This window comes from Pararge aegeria, chromosome 16, assembly GCF_905163445.1.
Source record: "Pararge aegeria chromosome 16, ilParAegt1.1, whole genome shotgun sequence".
Lineage (NCBI taxonomy): Eukaryota > Metazoa > Arthropoda > Insecta > Lepidoptera > Nymphalidae > Pararge > Pararge aegeria.
Window position 1 is genome coordinate 7186860 of NC_053195.1, and position 22078 is coordinate 7208937.

The following is a 22078-nucleotide window of genomic DNA, read 5'->3' on the forward strand; positions in this document are numbered from 1 at the left end:
ACTGCTCTGTCTGCCGCTAACTATACTGCAATTTGCATAAAGACGGACTCTTATAATATGAGGTCAGCGATTAGGAGAGTAATTATGTCTGGACGAACGCTGTGTCCGTCGTCCATTGTCCAAAACAATGAACAGTATTGACTTAAAGCGGCTACCTTTGAACGTCGGGTTAAAAAAAATAAACAATTAAGTTACTGCACAATTAAGATACTTTTTGCTACCGCCAGGGGACACTTTCACAGGTAACTGCGATTGCTGTGTGTTTTTAACTGACATCATTTAGGCTTTAGTGTCTTACAACGAACACTTGTTGATTAGCAATCCGTGTGTGAAGAGCTTCGTACTGATTGAATAAAAATTTAATATTTATTTAACGTTCATAAAATATTAAACAGTGTAAGAACTATAAATCCTGTTGAGTGTCATTACAACTACAATTATAGGTGTATACAGGCATTGTAATTATAATCTAAAATAAGTATTAAACTTAAAACTACTCACAGTGATAATTTAAATACTAGGTTGATGAGGTTTGAGCAGAAAATAAATTTCATTCATTGAACCTTAACACTTCCCCACTGAATAGATAGTAATATTCCCGAAGTGTTTAATTCTTGCCCCGTAAATTCGAGAATTATGAGCCGGAAATACGCAGGATTTCATTTCATTACAACTTATGATATCGGTTTATACATGGCTGGTTTGCTAATAGAAAAGGTAATATTCTTAGTACCTGTACAAAGCAAAATATTCAAAAGCTGCTAAAATGATAATTATTGAGCGGTAAAGAGAGCATTTAAGCTGCTCACGCCGGCCTGATTGTGCAGACGCGCGCCGCCAGGCGTCCATTGTCCGTTGAAATTAACAGTAGTGACAAAAAGCGGCTGCCTTTGAACGTTGGCAGCGTAGATCTCTTTCACTAAATGAAAAAACACAACCCAAATTAATACAACTTCGCGAGTATTTCAATAAGTGACGTGTTTTTGAACTGATGTACAAGAATCGTCAATCTAATTTTAATGATTCTGATTATAGACCATAATCAGTATCACAAAAAGAGTTAACGTTTCGTTTGTATTCCCTTTCTTGTAATTTTTTTACACTTTGATCAAAGTATAAAAAAATGTGATATTTTTGCTTGCCTGACTATATCATAATAAATAAATAAATATACTACGATAATACACACATCCCCATCTAGCCCCAAAGTAAGCGTAGCTTGTGCCATGGGTACTGAGATGACTGATAAATATTTTTATAAATAATAAACATAAATACTTAGAATATACATATAAACACCCAGACACTGAAAAACATTCATGCTCATCACACAAAAGTAGTGTACACTGCGCCAATCGGCCGTCGCAATCATCGGTTAGTGTCGGTAGTTAGTTCCTTAAATGGTGCAAGCAGCGTATCGCACTAATTTGGCCTAACGGGTTGCTAGATGTTGTAGTTTAGCGCATAATAACTTTTGAGTTATACAAGTTTGACGTGGCGCGTAGATTGAATTTAGCTCTCACTTTCGTGGTGTATCAATATCACTAACTGTGCTGACGACGTGATACTAAGTCATATTACCTATTCTGTGAAATAAGAAATTATGTTAACATCAAAACGGTGAAGCTGGGTTGGTGGAAGTTTTAACAATGTAAAATGCATACAACATGTATGGAATCAAGCAGAAAATATTACCACAGAATGAAATAAATAAAATCTCAGTATTAAATTTATTAGCTCTTACTTTGTTTTCATTTTGCACACGTGATTATTTACATTCAATCTGTATAGGATAAGTAGGCACCTTCGTAGTTTTGTTTCCTTTAAGATGTTGGTGTGGTGATAAGCTTGAATCTATTTTTAAAGGAACAATGTTTAATTCATCTAGACGCACTTTACATTTTCCTTGACAGCGGTCTAGGAAGTACGTATCTTTCTTATAATCGCATTTGTTTGTTGACGAGAGCTAGATAATAAATTCTGCGCAACTAAAATTCACTTATAGAGTGCCTATCCATTGACATATAAAGAGAACTCGAAAATTTTATTTGTAAAAAATGCTCTGTTTTGTTCTGAGTGGTCGTGCGAAACCACTTAAAAAGTTAGCAAAATATGAATACGCCCTAAGACTGCAGTACTACATTACCGAAGCCGTGCTGAGCCCAAAGAATTGTCTGCTTCTGCATTGGAACAGCATGGTGGTTCTAAAGCTCTTTATCTCTCTCTCCTATATTGAAGGTGCGCCGGTGCCTAACGATAGGGTTAATTATGCTGATGAATATAGTAATATATCTAAGTGTTGAGTATTGCTAATAGATAGTGTATCTACTGTAGAGACGCCTACAAGCTAAACGCTACTGCCGTATCTGGGCATTAATTAGGATTACGCCTTTAACAGTTTGTTGTTTACGCAGTTTAAAGTTTAAAGTTATGTATCTTCGGTGTTTGAGGAAATGTGCCCAGCAGTGGGACAGAATCAGGATGATGGCGAGGACAGCTTATCAATAACACCTCGTTTAGGATTTTTATAATAGATGGCGTTAGCTTGGCCATAAGGTGACGCTTGGCAGCCAAACGTTCGTTCCGTCGCTGACGCCTTAGCAATAACAGTAAGCCTACCTCACCGTAATTGAGCAGCGTATTGAATTAAAGCTCTTTATGAAATACTCCAACCTTGAGATACTCCAGAGGTTCCAAAACATTGTCCTTAGAGCAATCTCTGGTGCACACGGAATGAGGAAATTCACAAATATTTGGAAATACCAACCATGAATACATACTCCAAGAACCACAAGCGCAGACCGAGAAAGAGAATTGGGATTAGAATGTCCCAATTCCTTGGCACAGAGATTGCATCTTTTTTGGCGTTTAGTATTTGTGTCTGTAGAAAACACTCAATGCCTGGAAAGATGTAGCAAAGTGATAGCACATAAGAGAATTGGACGAAAGATAAAGCTTCTGGAATACCCCTTAAAATTAAACAACATGTAAAACATACTCGGATTATGAAAAAAGAAATTTGCCCAGCAGTGGGATATTAAGGTACGACGATAATCAACACAACTAAGGGTATTTCTAATAATAAATGGCCAAACGTAAGCGCCGTATCTTCACATTTGTGCCTGTCAATCAACAATTTCAATTATGATTTAAGCTGCTTTTTAGCGATTTATATTTATGACATTCGCAGTAGACGTGCGGCGTTTGAATTTTTGTGACAACAATATTCGGCGGCGGCCAATCGTTCGCTGGCGGTTGATTGAATTGATTTAAAAAGAAATGGAGAGGGGCTTCATTCGATGGTATTTTTATAGGCTGTACGTACGCGCCCCAGAACGCGGCTTCGACACATTCCCGTCGCGTCTTAGAGGTTTTTGCAACGCTTCTTGCATTAGACACCGCGCCGCTCGGACTAAGGATGAGCTTCTCATTTTATAACTGGAGCTTGCCTGCTATTTCACACGTGTACAATCTATACTAAGCTATATTATAATTGTGAAAATGTATATTTTTGTTTGTTTCTGTTCGGTGATCTTAATTGGAAACCCATCAACAGGGCAAAATTTCTTTACTAGGATTAAATAGCCAAATCAAATATATAGACACAAAGATGACGAAGTCGCGAGCAAAGTTTAGTTAGAACCTGAATAAAAAATACCCATATTGCCCATATTTACAATTCCTATTACACACCTTTACGGTTTAAAATTTATGATAACGTCTATAAAAGTATTTGGTTAAAGTTGACAGAATATTTAATGTACATAAACTTTAAAAACTTAGAATAATTTAACCCCATTTCGTGCCTTAAGCCTTAACGGAAAGAATTTAGTAAACATTTTTCTTAGTGGATTAATTAAAGTGAATAAATTCTCTTTTAAATTTGAAAGTCACAGAAGGGCTCATAAGCAATTTTCCCACCCACATTTCACCCCATAAGGTTCATTTCCGAAATGAATACTCGCCTTTCTCTAAACTATGTATATAGTCCTCTACTTGCCTGTTATCCTGTGAAAGTTATTTCAGATGTTCCGAAGATTAGCTCCACCAAAAAGACAGACTAATAAACGAACATTTTCAAACATAAAACGAGCCTAATGCTTTTTATTGCGTAGTTTTATATTTTTTCATTAAATTATTTCATCGCTACACACCCTATAAACCTCCATAGAACATTGAATAAAAATGATAAAAAAATGTACAATACACCAAATATCAAAATATGTATAATTGCTGCAGAATCATATTTTCAATTGTGTTTCGACGCATCATTTTTAACGAACATCAAATATCTTTAGATGCAGTCATTTTAACAATCGCGAAACTCAAATTTTTTCTCAAATGTCGCGCAAAGCTCGTAGATGTGAACTTCTGCCGAATTTATGTTCACATTCATTATTTTCTTGTCTCAGTTGCTTCTTTATATAAATGTCGATTTATGATCCATTTCGGAAATATAAGTTCATCGTAAGTAACGTGTGTGGATTATTTTTTAAAGTTGCAAGCAAATAGCTGTTTATTTTTATAACCACAAATCAATTGGCCGGTTTCGTTTATCAACCAAGATTTATAGTCCGGGACTCTTAGGAAATAAAATAATCACGGCGGCGTCGATTTGCATACAATGGTAAAATAATTTTACGCGCGTTTCGCCGCGCTTAATTCTACTTTTTATTCGGATTTTCGCCTCCTATCTATGAATCAAACGGACTGAACGAATGGCTATTAAAGTGTTAATATTTTTAAAGATGCGCAACCTTTTTTTATTTTTCATCCCGTGTCGAAAGATGTTATCGTAGAGTTATTGTAACATTACCTTTGTATTCGCAAAAGATTTTTTATATTATTCTTTTTACACTAACAAACACTATTTCAATTGTCATATGGGCGGTTAATCGGTTCGCTTTTTAAACGTACTCGGTCGGGAAAATCCGCTTGTAGCAGACTGCGTGGCGAGGTCGTACGGTTCACGGGCACCAACAGTCGTCTTGGCGCCGTCTACGAACACAGATGCACGCCCTGCGAGCGATGCCATACCACATTCCCGTATACCTACTTTTTTTTAACAATAAACACTTGACGAAGAAAAATGGTAGGTGGGAACCGTTTTCTTTTACGTAATTTACATTCTGAACAAACATCGTCTGTCATAAATTCAGCACAAAAGTGCGAGCGAAGGCCGAATAGCAACAAAAGGGCATGACTTTTCCCGCAAAAAGATGATCCTTAATCTGATTAAATCTCCATCGCGGCGGACGTCGGACCGTGAAAGATTAATGAATATTTGTGCGAGGATTCCCGGAGCTGGGTTGGCACGTAGCACTGTCATAATCATATTAGCTGCGACCGGAGGTCGACTGGCACGCACGCACCGCAGGGTCGGGTATACCGTGTACCCTGTAAACCCGGTCCCTGTTGGGGCACCTCGCCATTGAGCGTGAAACTTCCGTTCAAACTTTACGATGTGACTACACGGCAGCGGTTACGTAAACACTCACTGCGAGGTATTATAGTACCATCACTTTAAAGTTGGATCTGCCCCTTTATATTAGAGTTTTTTTCTTTCTTTGTGGAGTTGGTCTTGATAAAGATTGTGCTGGTAGAACAACGTTGAACAAATCGGTAATGTTAAGAATATCAATAAAAAATGACAGATAGTAATTAATAGTCTTAATAAAAAATAACCTATGATAATAACGGTTAGGTATTAACTCGAACTGAGTCGCCTTTGCCACCCAAACTATATTGACCATTGGGTCAGCTGTATTTTTACATTACATTAATTAGGTAGTATATCAGTTAGATGATGACTAAATTACGTTCATTTCAAAAATGCATTCATATTTTAGATTATTTGAGTTTATGAACTTACTTAACAAAGAATTAAGGTATGTTACGTATGCACCCACTTTAAATGTTTTAGCTATAGGTGATAAATCTCGCGTGCTCACATGAGCGAATTTCGCAATCGATATTTCGCACATTGGGAGCATAATAAACACACTCGTAAAAAAATCAATTGAGGTCCATAAGAAATCAAACGTGAGAATGTATTGTTTCATAAAGCATGCACGAAACGAAAATCGCTGTTGCGTTAACCAGGTCTCAGGTCGTTTTCGACCCGTACTTGTGACCAAAACGTATCAACCTTCTTAAAATAAAGTTTATGATCGGTTATTGGAAACTAGTATATTTTCGTTCGCCAACCAGTTTATTTAACGATACGCATCATTTCTTTGTATCGAACATCTCCACACTCTGCTTCGAGAGAAGAGACAGGTGCCCAGCAGTGGGACGTTTCAAGTCTAACAGCGGAGTATGTCGAGCGTAACCAAAAACATAATAATAATGTTAAAGTTATGAAGTCACAAAAGTTATTGAAATGTTAGCTGAATAGTTTTAATCTGGACACCGATTTGTATTTGAAGTCATACAAAGTAATATAAAATTTTATTTGGTTATTTATTGCGAATAATTAATTGCCAAGTTTTGCTATCATTGAATTAAGAAAATACAGTATCACCATTCAGCCATTATTGTATCCTATTGTGTCCAAAAACAGAGAAAACGCCCCGCGCATGTCTGTCTCACTTTACACCCGCGGATGGTTGCTAGCTTACAACCATTTTCCCACTTTGCCATTTTATGATATGATTGATAAACTCAAGAACGGTTAACCAAAGAATGGCAAAATTTAATACAAAATCTTATTTAAATACCAACTACTTGGTATTTTTTTTTAGTTCTCTTTTCCGAAAAACACTTATTCCGAGAATAATAATTTAAAAAAAACGCCAAATCGGTTCAAGCTCAAGTGACGAGCTTAACAACGAACAGCATTTAACTTTATATTTCTTCTTAAAATAAATATAATTAAATAGTAATAGCACGTTGGTAATAAGAGAGACCTTGGTATTTGATTGAGTTCGACCGCATGAGACCAAGCAGTCAGTCGGGTTCTTTGCGGGCAGGTAATTAATTATTTGACATTGTCTGTGGTAGCAATAAAGGCGGCATCAATGATTCAGAGAGCACACCGCGTGCAAGGCAGGCATTATACGCCGTAAGACATCATAAACGGGGCACCATCATCTGCTCTTATAAAAAATTCATGCTCATCTCACATTTCGGCGCCCCTCTTAATTTCGTGAGCCTTCTTCTAGCTTCGTGTAAAAACTTCGGGTGTCTTTTTATGACTTTTACTGCGGTATAATTGGGAGGGGAGAGAGCTTGTGTCCCCGAGGTGACATAAATACACCCCCCACACTCCACGTTTCAACTACTGCGGCTTAATCCCATGTAAGACTATAAGGTAAGATATGTTTTTGCAACCGTTGTTTAATTTTCTTCGGATTCTGATAAGAGGTTGGCCATGCTTGTGTTATCGGTAGCAAACAAATTAGGCCTAGTTCTCCTTGTTATACGTGGATAGATTAAAGTCATCATCTTTTTTACCAACTAATTTAACATGTTAGTGATTTTTCTTATTTCATTTTTGCTCGGTAGTTGTTCCTAAGCATTTTGTGGTTAGGTACTATTATCGTTTATGTATAACTGTTTTTTTTTTGTTTATGTGATTAAAAAAAAAGGTGAAGGTGAGTAGTGCCTTTTTTTATCACACATAATATAAGATGTAATGAGTTTATCATTACACCTATTATGTGTAAAAGTACTATTTGTTTCATTGAAAAGCTAATAAATAAATTAATAATAACCGCGATCTATGGCTAAACATGGACTCAAAGGAAGCGAGGCGTGGTCGGGTTAATCCTGATTGAGATTGTCGTTATCAGAACACTATACCTAAATAACTGTAACTGACCGTTGTAGTAATAAAAAAACCAGTACTTTGTCTGTTTCAGTTCTCGATTATAATACCTGATAGTCTTTGAGGATAGTGAAAAATTACTCAACCTTTTATCGTCAATGAGTTGAGGGTTAGGTGGCAATGGTTCGTACAATAAATATTCAATTATAAAAAAAAAAAATGATGATGATTAAAAACAATATTTATTATAAAAATATATGGCTTATGGTTAATTCAGATATATAAGAGCTGGTATTCCGTCAGGGAGGGAGAAGAATTGCTTTTTCGAGTAAGTATATCAAATTTCATGCATGGCTATATGGCTGATGGCTTTTGAATCCGTTCACAGGTGCCATGTCCTGGAAACCAATGTCCTGATAGCCCTGACTGATGTTTGACAGCAAACTGGGTACGTGCTTGAAGATAGACCGGTAGGGCTAGCTTGCGTGCCATGAGATAATGATCTCTACCCGTTACTCGGATATTTTAAGAGACAGACACCACAACGGATAGACAATAATTTTCTAATAGTGCCCATGCTAGTACGTCATAAAACCGTTTAGTGGAAATGCACAAAAAGTTTCATACGAAAAACTGTTTGCCACTGGTAGTAGGTAAATAAATTGTCACCATACTATGCTCAGAACTTTTCTAAATATAGTGTTTATAGAAGCTTTGAAAGCATTATACACTACTAAGCATCTGTAAGTGCTAACTGGTCTCAGGTGGGTGGATCGCAAACGGCTCTTAAAGGTACTTGCGTGGTTATGTGGAGAGCATGAATTATAAGATCAATGAAAATAAAAGCGTTTTTGCGTTAACGGGTAAAATTTGCATTGGTCATATTTTGTTATTGTTGTAAAGCATGGATGTTAAGTCTCAAATATTTACTAGTAAGGTAATATGCGATAAAGGGTAAATATAAATCATCATCATCATCTCAATATCGACCCTCACAGAGTAAGCAGGGTTTGGGCCGTAAACTTCATACATCTTTGATAGCATAATACATGTTTGAAATTAAATTAAACACAACAATTAGCGATTTTTAAGCAATCATCTCACTGATGGTTTTCATTGTTGGACATATCAGGTCGTTTGTCGATGTGTGTAACTTGACGTCAATCGGTCCACCGATAAGTCAGCATTTTGGGACCCTAACCTTCACTAGTTTTCCAAATTTGGTAGGTAAGTACGGCCCATCGTTGTGTTTTGATAGTAACTATAATTATAGTACCTACGGATTTCCCTATACGAGTATTTCATTTGATCATGTAGAGTTTAGCTCTCTCCATCATCTCCTGTGTGACTCTGAACCCATAGTTAGTAAATATGTTTGTTGTTTGTATTAAACGTAAGCTTATAGAATAGTCCTATTATAATATTAAAGACTACGAAAACGATAAAAATGCTTGGGTGTAAATTATTGCTCTAACCAGGTTGCTTCTTTAATAGTTTTTAAATGACAATGTGAGATGGCGATAATGAAAAAAAAATAACAACCGGCTAAGTTTGTTGTGGGCTTCTACTTAGACCAGGGCGCGTTTGGAACCTTCGTAGCTTTAGTTTAAAGTTGACGAATTTATTAATCGCCATCAACTCACTCCTATATCACATTTTACATGTAATGTACGCATCTAAAGTTCCATCTATGTGCCTATTTGAATAAAGAATAATTCCAAGGTATAAGTAATAAATGTAATCATGAAGTGTTTGCAGGTTTCGATCAACATTCATCATGCATTATATTCAGTTAATTTTATACATTGTGCCGCTATTCTTTATATTCTTATATTACTTTTCTCAAGGGTTGTCTGGCAGAGATTGCTTTAGCAAGAAGGCCGCCTATGAATACCAATCTTTGTTTAAATTTATTATTGTACCTCATTTGTGTTGTTTCTGAAGAATTTGTGTTCAATAAAGTGTTCATCTATCTATCTAACTATGCATTTAATATAGAGTAATTAGTTATATGTTCTTTAAAAAGGGAGACATGTAAAACACGTACAATATAATCCAACTTGGGTGTATCGTGTATATCGAATTGTAATACGTGTTCATAATGCTCAATATCGCTGGAAACCATAGGTAGGTTCCAAGAGACAGCCACCGAATGCGATTTCAATTTTAAAAGGGAGTAGAGATGCGCTAGCGGGATGCACGTCGTCGTGTGCATGTATTTATTTGCAAATTCCGAATAGCTTTCAATATGTAGAGGTGCCACTGACTCCCGCCTGTCGATCTACTCCAATATCGCACACCGGCGCGTCACGAACGCGACTGTTATTCGAGGCGACGATTGGATCCAAACAATAGTTTGGGACGCATGATAGATGAGCGTCTCGAAAAAAACAATGTAATTGAGATTTCTATTACTAAAATTGATGGTAGCCGATCCGTTTTTTCCATGTTTGTTTACATAATGTGAGTGGCGACAGTGTATCGCGTTTCGGAAGCGCCGGGCGGACGTCAATTTGTATATTGTCATTATTAAAGTCAGTGCGGAAAGTTTGGTTGCGTTCATCCATCATAGTGTGACGGGTAGCCGGGCCCGATATCGCGCCTATAATACGTATTGATTTCCCACTTAGCGTTTTTCTTGGGAAGCAAAGACTCCACCCTTCCGTCCGACTAACGCTTAACGAGCTGTTTGTCCTCCACTCCCAATGAGCGTCGACACTACTCGCCTCCGTTAATCCGATGGCGGTGATTTAACAAGGCTCGAAAAAGGAAATAAATGCATTTTTATACAAATATTGTAGTTCTTAGCAATTATCTGAAACAGCTGCTAAGTGCGGTCGCCATTTGCTATTAAGACAAAGTTTATAAAGTTTGCTCTCTTCTATTTATTTTCATATTAGCTGGCATATGCCATATATGAGCGGTTCTGAAAAATTTACAGTGAGTCAGTCGGTCATACTGCTATTTTGAAATGTATTTTTTGATACTGTCGTTAGTTTATTATATTTAATTATTAAAACAAAAATGGTATACCTGAGTTCAGTATAATATATAAACAAAGCTAAAGCGTTTTTTTTCGGATTGTATGTTTGTTGTTACAACGTGCTAATACACGAATTTGTTGGTCGGGTTATATTGAGCAGAATAGCGGATGAAAGTTTGTATGGGAAACTCAAATATATAAGTTGTACGCAAGTAAAGATGCGGAGAACCGCTAGTTACTATTTAAAAATTTCTAGCAGGACATTTAAATCCATGCTTAAATAATATATTGATATGGCTTCTTCAATGATGCTGCATAAAGAACTTCAAATTCTTAAATTGTTTAAAATATGTTTAAAACGTAACAAATTCATCGTGTATAATCGACGCCATGTTTTAGGGTAAATATCAAAATTGGTTAATTTTGCTCGAAACAAACCTGCTCCGCCCAACCCCTTTGTATACTGACTATCCGCGTCTTTTTCCGACTTTCTGCTGTGCGCTGTGGGTTGGATTTTTCTTAGTGCAGAACTCAGCTCTTTAAAGAATACTTCAACTAAATATAAATTTCTAGGTTCACCACAGATTTTCTCTGTGAGGTTTCACAGAAGTCAATCCCGGTATTGTTTGATAGAGTAATAAAGAGAAACTCAGAAAAGAGGCAGTGGAGGGAAAAGTTATATTTTCTTTACAAAGAAAATTTATACCTGCGACACTATGGGAAAGATATAATGTTTTATATGCATAAGAAATTAATGTTTCATGCGTAACGTAATAAGTTCTTGGATAGTGTAGGTACATTTATGTAAATGCTGAAGGAAAAGATTGCGTCACCAAGGTCCCCCGCGGGGGTGGAAGCGAGAACAATGGTTTCGGTTCTCACACGTGTGGAGGATTATTTGCATTCGGAAATAAAGAGAGGAATGATAAAAGAAAGGCGCGAGAGAGGTCCCACCGCCCCGGGGCAGGGTGTGGGAAAGTGGGGCGGGGGGTGCTCGGGGTGGAAGTGGGAGGAGGGGGCTCGTTACGCGAACAATGGAGAAATAATGTACAGATTGCAGTGAGCGATGCGCCCAGCGCGACTCAGGTGTCTTAGCTGTGTGCGGACATCACGCCTTTCGTATCGCCAATGTACTCAAGCCTGTAGGTATATTATGTACCTCAGAAAGCCTGCTCGTACCTCCGATCATTTCCATAGTTACTTTAGTAGCTATCGAATGGATTATTGACAGTTAAGGAGTATAGTAGATTTTTATTTTCCATAGAAATTTACAATTGACCTGAATGAGTCTTTGAAAAGTCCTCTTGAATATTATCAATGTACTTTAGCATGTGTAGATTGTAGTAAATGCAAATTTGGAAGGCCCCTTCATATCCACAATCAATTTATATATAGCTTATGTAAAAGGTATCCAACTTATTTTTGAGATTTGGTTATTTTATTAGATTTTTATTAAATAAATCTATAAGTGACCTAAATGAGTCTTTACTGCATATAGCAAGCCTATAGGCATATATACTTCCGAAAGCGTGTTCCTACCTTCGATCATGTCTATATTTTGTTTTATAGCTATATATTTTTGTAAGCCAATTATACATTGTAGTTATAGCTACATAAAAAATTATTTACAGTAATAAACATTTTTGTATTTTTACAACTCTAAGTACAAGCGCCATCAATGAGTATTTCAAAATTCCTTATTTTATACAATCGTTTACCACCTTTGTAGACTATATTAAAGACAGAGTTCTGTAAAATTTAATCGTTCTGTAAATGGACGATTTGTTTTTAAATAGCCGAAGATTCTATAAGATATTTCGGAAATCAGCAATCAACGTCATGACTCATGAGTCTTTAAAATCTTCTCATGAATGGGAATCGTTTGTTTACCCTATCAGTAGAATTTATGTTACTTCTAACTTCTTACTTTATATTTCTTTCTTTTGAATTGTATGTTAAAATCTACTTATATATATTTTGTATTTGTATCTTTACATTTTGGTATTAATGTATCAACACTATTGGCACTATGCCGTTCTCTTGCTGTAAGTCCTATCTACAAAGGTTGCCTGTAAGAGATTGCTTGCAGCAATTAGGCCGCCTTTGCATGTCTACATTGTATACTCCTTACTGTTTCTTTTCCTGTATGTTATAAGTGCAATAAAGTGTTTCTTCTTCTTCTTCTACTTTCAGTATGTTATCTTAATAAAACATTAATCAAATACACATAAACAACTCATTGAGTATGAGACAAGAACTCTTTTATACTGCTAATTACGTGCTACACGTCACGGAATGCCATGGAAGTTGTTCAGAAACTGAGCATGTATCAAATACGCATAATATGGAAATATTACATTGTTTGCAATTGTACACTATAAACAGTAAAGAACAAAATTTTCCATCCCACTTCTGAGTAGTTGCGTACGCGCAATTGTCACACGATCTTCGCCATCATCCGTAATCACTGCTATCCATTCTGTTAAAACCACCCGGGGATAAATTAGTTAAGTAGACGCTTCCGTTAATCGTCGGTCGCGGCCGGTGCCGGGCGAGCGCTCTAAATGGATTAATTTATACTTATGAACGAGGACGTTTTCGGTGTCACGCAAGGCTGGGGTGATTGTGTTGTGATTGCTTGCTATGAAGGCGTCCTTTACGGAGCGATTTGGCCTCAGTGCCAAGTGTTAACTGCCACCTAACTGTTGGACCTATTAAATTGAGTGTGGAATATTTAATAGTACATCTGCAGTCTGTACTTTATATTTTACCTTATAGACTAGCTGTGGCTCACAGGTCGCATACGTATGTTTCTGTATCTTTAAAATCCCCCCGAACCGTTTGTTGTCTTCAGTTTAAAAGTATCTGTAATCCGTTGGTTTTAAAGATGAACAGAATGAATACCTTTCTGTATACAAAAGTTCGTCAATTTATGTAGTACTAGCTATTGCCCGCGACTTCGTCTGCGTTTGATTTTTTTTTTTGATGTGGCATTCAATTTAGTTGTAGTTCTAAAAAAAATTAAAGTATTCAGTATCGCTATGCTTAAATGAGGGGTTCTGTCCTCTATCGCCAACCAAATTCATCAGATCTACAAAAAGTTTGGGCAAAATTAAACACAAAATTAAACATATAACCTCTTTAGTAGAAAAATAGTTATTTAAATCGGTTATCATTTGTCGGAGTTATGGTGTAAAATCGTCAAACATTTTCATCCCCTCTCCCAAAAAAACCGAGCTTAGTGTCGGGATAAAAAGTATCCTATATTACTTTTAACACTTCCAAGAATATGTGTACAAAGTTCCATGTGGATCGGTTAAGTAGTTTTTGCGTGAAAGCGTAACAAACAAACGTACCTTCACATTTATAATATTAAGTAGGGATAGGGATGTGAAACAGCTTTTTTTCGTACTTGACGTTTCAAAATAAAAATAAATTGAATTTATTGAATAAATGCTGATCTGATGGCCCTACTGAATTTTCAATTTTGATATCAGTAAACCTACCATAGGTTAACTCGTATCGAAGTTGTTCACGTTGATAGGACGTCGCGAAATAATCGTATCGGCCAACCAATTGTTATGAAGCGGTTTATACGATAGTCAGATGTTTGTAATCCCGCAAGCCCGCGACATTTTAATAACATTGATCAAATAGAACAAAAGTATGTGGACCGAGCACTCGACAGAGATGAAAGTTAAAAGGGTCGCGGGGGGGCGGGAGGGGTGAGGCGGGGGAGAGGGTTGAATGTCTTATTCCCTCCACAATTCAGAGGTATTTCGTGTTTTTCATACGCAAATATATCCTCGTTACTGAAGCACACGTGAGCGTTGAGGCTCGATTGCATGTACAATTGTACGTAGGTACATACTACAGATGAAAGTCCCGGTATCCTGATAGCTCCGAGGGAAAGTGTTTCTACCAATCAACATAGTTGGGATGTCGTCGCGAATCAAATTTGAACATTTTTGTAGAGGATATAGTTTAGTAACGATGTACCTATCTTATCTTGAGAATTTCGATGGTAACGATAGGTGGTATCGGAGTATTAACAGATAGGTATCTGTTAATAATATTATCTACCTAAATATATTTTAGTAATTCTAAATCTCCAAAGAGTTAACTTGCTTTTAAGGTCAGTTACAAATTTTTTCCAAAGAAAACAATTCAAGATGATTTGTTTTCACGACTTTACTCTATAAAATCATCAAATATCAACCAATGTTGATAATTTTTGTTGATTTCGATTAGGATGGAGGGATATTAAGATCTATTTACCCTCCATGATGCTCCAAGGTGTGTTGGCGGGCTTAAACGATTATCTCATAGCTGGGACTTGAGGATTAATATAAGAGACAAAAATAGAAAAAATAAACTTTTGCATCCATATTAATATAACAATGTAATAAAATAAATATGCTGTTAAAAATAATATTGTAAATAAGTACAGTTGAATTATTATTAACCAATAATAATTTAAATAAAACAGAAGAAACTTAAGGAAATATTTAATGCCATTATATTATGCGGCATGTGACCAATAGTTACATCCATAGCTATTTCTTGGAGGATATACATTATACTTTCAGTCATTATAATCATCCTTAACTTATACATACCCCATTGCTGGGCACAGGCCGCTTCTTTCATAGGAGTTTCAGAGCATATACCCAACATGTGGGTCCAATGCAATAACAAAATAAAACCAAATACCTAACAATCTTTCAGCCATTTCAAGAACTTAATGGGAACCTTGTGATCTACAGATCATGCATACAACTATAGATTTAGATATTAGACGGCCGTTTGGCGCAGTGGGATATACATAGCGCTGCTTTCTGAATCCAAGGCCGCGGGTTCGATTCCCACAACTGGAAAATGTATGTGTCATGAAAATTAATGTTTTTCAGTGCCTGGGTGTTTATATGTATATATTTTAAGTATTAACTTTTATAATTGATAAAAATATTCGTCAGTCATCTCAGTATCCATAACACAAGCTACGCTTACTTTGGAGCTAGATGGGGATGTGTGTATTGCCATAGTATATTTATTTATTTATTATCAATTAAGCAGTTATTTTATTTCAGTAAGGCAGGAGAGGCAACCTTTAGGTCTAAAGTAATGCTGTCGTAAATCTCATCAAAAAGGATAAAAAAAAAATCTTACGTTCTTAATTAATGATTCAGAATATTCGTTTATGCAGACTTTTTTTAGGCATGTCAAGGATAAATTCACCTTCATAAGAGATGAGACAATGGCCTTTTAATTACAATGAGTCTGAAGTGAAGAGAAATTTCTCCAGAACGGGGGTGGAATGATGTGATACAGATGCTCAGTGTGGCTCACTAATTTTGCAATTTATAACTTTACCCCTTTGCACTAAAAGCTGACAGTAATTCCAGCGACAAAAACATTCAGTCAAGTCTGTCTTCAACTTTGAAGAAGAAAATATGTTGTGCCCCAAATAATGTGGCATATGGGTTAGAAGAAGATCTTAAGACTAAATCTAGTCAACAACCAACCACAGTTGTTATAAATGACGATGTGCGTAGGAAAGGACCTTTCTTATAATGTTTAAATAGAGGCTATGTTTCCTTTAGTAATAAAATATTTAGTTACTGTCAACTCTCTACATTATGCACATGTCCATGGATTAAGAAACAAACTTCTATATTTCAAACACCTTATAAATTTAAGACTATCATACTTTCGAAACCCTTATTTACCTGTTTAGGCACCTTCAACCTCAAAGACAAAACAGAGCAAAGGACACTGCTTGTCAAATCCCTTACCTACATATGAAACAAACAAATGTTTTGATATTTTGTAATATTTTAATTTCAGACGCTTAAAGATTTATTTTCGGTCTAATATTAATTATTTATCAAACTAATATTAGTATCAATTTTAGTCCTCACAATTTAGCAGACAGGGTAAAACTACTACAAGCTGAGGCTGACTAATAGTTTAAACTGAATGTAACCATCTGCACTCATCTATTATATTTGTTTGTATAGAGTAAATCTACAACTAAACTTACCTCATTCTGATCAAACTCTTGCAGGTGTCTATCATTCTGTTGTTTCTCATACAAGGCTCGGGCCAGTGCACTTCTGGGCCGATACAATCCATTCAATCCTGAGTTACTTGCCATATCTTCATCCTCATACGAATTAGTAACAGAAATGTCCAAGTCTGACTCGTTTAGTTCAGTATATCCATGTCTTCGACAGATCTGGCCATAGTCCTTTGTGTAATAAGAGTAAACATCAGGTTTTGTACACGTGTACCAATGGTCTAACAACAACACCGGGTACGTAAAAATTAAACTTACGGAAATTTGGAGTGTAATGGACATCGACGTTTTTAAAAACAACTTGGCACTTTGAATAAGGTATAACTTCTATTAGAGTTTTTGTATGTATTGTAGGTTACATATATCACAAATTGAATAGCACGAGGTAGATTATAAAATTACGTATACATGTAAATTGGAAATATTGAAAAAAAAAACATATTTTATAGCATTTCAAGGCGAAACGAGAGTTTTGTTTAGAATGTGAATAATTGTCAGTGTCAAATCTGAATCTGTCAAGTGTCAACGTCAAGATTGTTTTGGAAAAGAAAGCACGTTCCTATTTACGGAAAACGTTAAAGGGAGATTCGTATATTGTTGAATAAAAACATTGCCAAAACACAGGTGAAGCTTTTAAGACAACATTAATAGCACTAGCAGTAAATATCCTAGACCTGGGCACTGGTATTCTCTTTTATGGAACTTACGGCAAAACTTCGATTCTTTTGAAAAATGATAATTATTAATCGGGATCGACCACGGCGGCTAATGTGTTCCTACAGAGGAAAGCTATTTGGCGAAGTTCAGACCGCTTGCTGGTCATCCTATTCAATTTATCAAATCAAACTTGCTGAGCCCGTGTAATGAACTAATTTACAATTCAAACTAATTTAAACTAATTAACTAATTTAAACTGTTATAATAATTATTCAACATGGGAGGCTTATAAAATTTTATTTTAACATCAAACGATGTTATATATATATAATGGGCAGATAAGATCCACTAACAAATCAATTAAAGCTTTTTGACTAGCTTTTACAAATGTAAACTGCCACCTTCTCGAGTGACTACAATGTTTTACTACAGTTTTTTGTGCAGAGGACTTGCAGTCTTTAGGGCTAATTTTGTTTCCTCATATTGTACTCTTATCTCATTTAAATGAGACCAGAAAATGGTAGATGTCCTTAACTCGTGACGTGCATGTTTTTTACAGGAGTTACAATAATCGTCGACTAAGTACTCTGCCTTGATGAGCACGTTAGTTTGAGTTCCCATTTTTTATTAAGGCTAAAAGATTTATGATTTTATTTGTTACTTCCGGAAAACTAGCAAAGTAGCATCGTGGGTCAAAAAAAGTTTTTGTTTTGTGCAACAGCTGAGTTCGACTAAGCAAGCACATAAGAAAGAAATAAATACACACCTTCTGTTGTTTTGATTCAACCGATGCCCTCGCAACAATCTCTCTTAAAACTGAGTTCATCATTTTACTTGCACAAATTTCACGCACCACAAGTTTAACTTATTATTTAACTAGTTATTTATCGTTTCAATTAGGTACGAAATCATTTACACGAATAAATAACTGATCTACTTATACGTTGTTGTAGGAAGCACTTTAAATTTATTTAGTTATTTGTGCGAGAAGTTCAATAAATCCGAATCTCAGTTCAGCCTTGGCCGTGACCGACCGTTCACTGTCCCACCGATGTGCTTGAACACTTCTTAGCTCAGGGATTGCGTTAGAAGTTATAAAAACGAATGCCTTTGCGAATTGAGATGTTTCTATCCCATAAAAAGTAAGAGGCTATTATATAAGTTATTATATAAGTAAAGTGGGATTTTTGGTGATGCAGTTACTCCATATTCCATAATATTCTGACGGCCAAATTTTATGACTTCTTTCAAGAAATTACAATCCTTTTAGGTAAAGATATAAGGTGATGAAATTGGAATTTTTCAACGGACATAGTCTATTTAAGTAAGTAATAGAACAGACGAACTTTCACAATTTTTCAGGTAACCCAAAAAAGTATCATCTTCGTCATTATAAACCCATTTCGGGCTCACTACAGGGCACGGGTTTCCTCCCTGAATCAGGCAGGCGTAGTTTATCCTACTGGCCGAGTCTGAATTGGTAGACTATAGGAGTAGTCGAGTATACACGCCCTTGAGAACGTTATGGCATGATGGTTTCTCTGGCACTCTCAGGCATGATGGTTTCACTGGCAGGATGTTTGCCTTTACCGTTGAAGCAAGAGATAGTGTAATTGTGCAAATAAAAAATGCACACAACTCCAAAAAGTTAGTGGTGTATGCCTGGGATCGAACTCGGTCTCACCGACGGGGATGCCGACCATTAACCACTAAATTATCACCTCACAATGTGCGAAACTAATGTGATTAGTTTAAATAATCAACTAGATTCTTAGCCAATAAAGAACAAATCTAAAATGGGGAACTGTTTAAAACCCTGTTTTGTGTTGGAACTGTGGTTACACTGAGATCAGCATTTGCACGAATTGTAAGTAAGTATGTCGTTAAATCATACTTGCGCATGTCCTGAGTGTCTGGCAATTATTAAAAAATATTTTATTAAAATTGAATATTTAGATTTTAAATATACAAAGAAGAGCCAATCAAATTTATTTTTTTGTCTCGAAGTCTTATTTTAATCAAAATTTAAAACAATTATACAAAGCAACAGTGATTTCGGTTTATGCTAAGGTGTCTTAAAATGGTTGAAGTAGCTTGGTGTGTCTCTGCTTTAAAACTTGAAGGCAAATGGCCAGCTGTAGGTATGGATAAAAATAAACCATTACTGAAGCCATCACATTAAAAGTGGGTACTTACGTCTTCTTGAATCTCAGGCACTGTTAACTTATGAAACCTTTCCATCTATATAGATATATATAGATATATTCACCTAGATTTCAAGTACAAAACAGAATCACCAGGTACACTTTTTAGGTTAAGTTTCTGCAAACGTGTTGAAGTTAGCGGCGAATACAAATGGATGGCTTCAACCGGTTTGATAGTCTCGCTGCGTACAATATGACATTGTGTAAAGTGATAAAGATTTATACAAGACACCTATATTACTGTGTAAGATGATAAGAATTATTGCTTGGGATTAAATATTTTCTAGTCCATTGCGTATCTCAGTGATAAAATTTGATCGTATTGATAGATAATACATTTTCGGGTCTTCATTCAATATTTAAATCAAAATTAAAAAATCATTTTCTCAAAGTAACTCTATAAGCGTTTCTGAAAAGTCAAGTACCTATGTCCGTTTATAGCGGCTATACGAGCAGCATGCAAGGTAGATTCTACAGAAAAGAAGCCGGCAAGATACTCGTCAGGAGCTCTTTTCCAACATCAACAATATACATTGTAACATTAATAGTTCTATCTTGTGAGGGATGAAACCGGAACCGGGTGCTTTAGAGCAACCTTGCCGAAAATAAATTCATCAATTGTTTAGTAACTTGCTGCAATATATAGGTTTTAGTACATTTTTCGAAATTATGCATTGACAGGTCCAAAGTTATTTTTGGAATCCTACTATAGTTTAAATTGGCAACTGGAGGGCTCACGTAAATAGAGTACTTAAAGTGCTACCAAACAATTCTGATCTCCGAGACCGACTTTGAGACAAACTGATGAATCTATGCACTGATGTCATGTAATGTGCGAAGACTAATACAGCGCGGGGGAGCGTCATAAAAGAGCTACGCTCATAATTTATCAGTGGGTATGTTTCAGTTCTATGCTTTCCGTTGCGTAGTTGCAGTCGTTTTCCATATTTTAATTTTAAACGAACTGTTTTCCTGGGACAAAGCCTATTGGACGGCCGATTTGCGCAGTGGGCGGCGACCCTGTTTTCTGAGTCCAAGGCTGTGGGTTCGATTTCCGCAACTGGAAGAATGTTTGATGCGCATGAATGCTTTTCAGTGTCTGGGTGTTTATCTGTATTTTATAAGAATTTATGTATATCATTCATAAAAATAATCATCAGTCATCTTAGTACCCATAACACAAGCTAAGCTTACTTTCGGGCTAGATGGCGATGTGTGCATTGTCGTAGTATATTTATTTATTTTAACTAACTCTCAGTTAAAAGAACGGAATATGCCAAAAATCACGTCGATTGTTTGTTAAATTAGGGCATAACGTTAGGACTAACAAACAAATACATTCAAGCGGTTTGTGACGCACTAATGAGGTATCGCCATAAGTGATATGTATAGTGGAATAGTGGAAAGAGGGGATAGAACCCGGGCCGGGTTCTATCCCCGCAAGGAAGCCTTTCATTTAAATTTTTTTTGTTTATAATTATGTATTTAGATTTCTCTTGAATCGTCTTGTACAAAAATCCTTAAACGATACAAATTCGTTAGGTCTAGAAAATAGAAACAGTATCATTCTTTTCACTACCTATGTTCTTCGTGCAAAAGGACAGCACCATTTTAAGCTATGCAATTTAGTTTTGCTTAAATAATTGTGCATAACAGAATCATTTTGGACCTTAGTCTAGTGCCTTAGCTTGCATCCCTAGTAGTGTAAAGTGTATTTTTAAACGCCCATTACACCGCAAATAAATCTAGTTCTGCGTAGTGCATTAAGTGTAGAATTAATACGTAAAGCAAAAACTTAGTAGGTACCTACCCTTTTTTACAAAAATTGGACGGACATATAGTAAATGTAGTGTAATGTGTTTTTTACACACATTAAATAAATAAAAAACAAATACACGCACTACTATGTATTTGACCCATACACGCATATTAAATACCACTTTTTTTTATTATTTCAAACACACTACCGTGTATTTGACATCATAACACGCATACTTTTCTTACAACTCTTTTTTGATAATTATTTTTATAATAATTTGTTTGAAATTCAGGCAAATTGACAGTGTAGCCTTAACCAGGAGGCTACCAATACTACGCATAAATATCTATATTCAATTAAATTAAATTCTTCTTTATGGTTTTTATGTATGCCAACAGGGCACAAGGTACTTCGCCAGTGTCGAGTAGATGGAGCAGGCATTGCCAAAGTCAAATATTTCTTTATTTTTAGGCTTTATTCAAATAGGCGCATAGTAGGTGAGGTATTTAAATAAAGCTAGAATATTATTTTATGTAAGTACGCGCATAAAGCACTATAACTTGTAACAAAGCAATCTAAATGCAATTAAAATAAAAACGAAAACAATAGCTAATTTTGCGCAAGTTCA

The 22078-nt window shown here is 35.9% G+C and overlaps 1 protein-coding gene across 3 annotated transcripts in view; it reads right to left on the bottom strand.

Moving 5' to 3' along the window:
• LOC120630230 (methyltransferase-like protein 9) overlaps positions 1 to 17299 on the bottom strand; it is an 86903-nt gene extending 69604 nt beyond the window's left edge. For 2 of the 3 annotated variants that reach the window (XM_039899375.1, XM_039899377.1), the window contains exon 1: positions 16795 to 17299. In XM_039899375.1, the coding sequence (XP_039755309.1) occupies positions 16795 to 17112 (318 nt within the window). In that variant the 5' untranslated portion in view covers positions 17113 to 17299. The remainder of the gene's footprint in view (positions 1 to 16794) is intronic. The other variant, XM_039899376.1, reaches the window with a different exon arrangement.
• Between the last annotated feature and the right edge of the window lie 4779 nt (positions 17300 to 22078).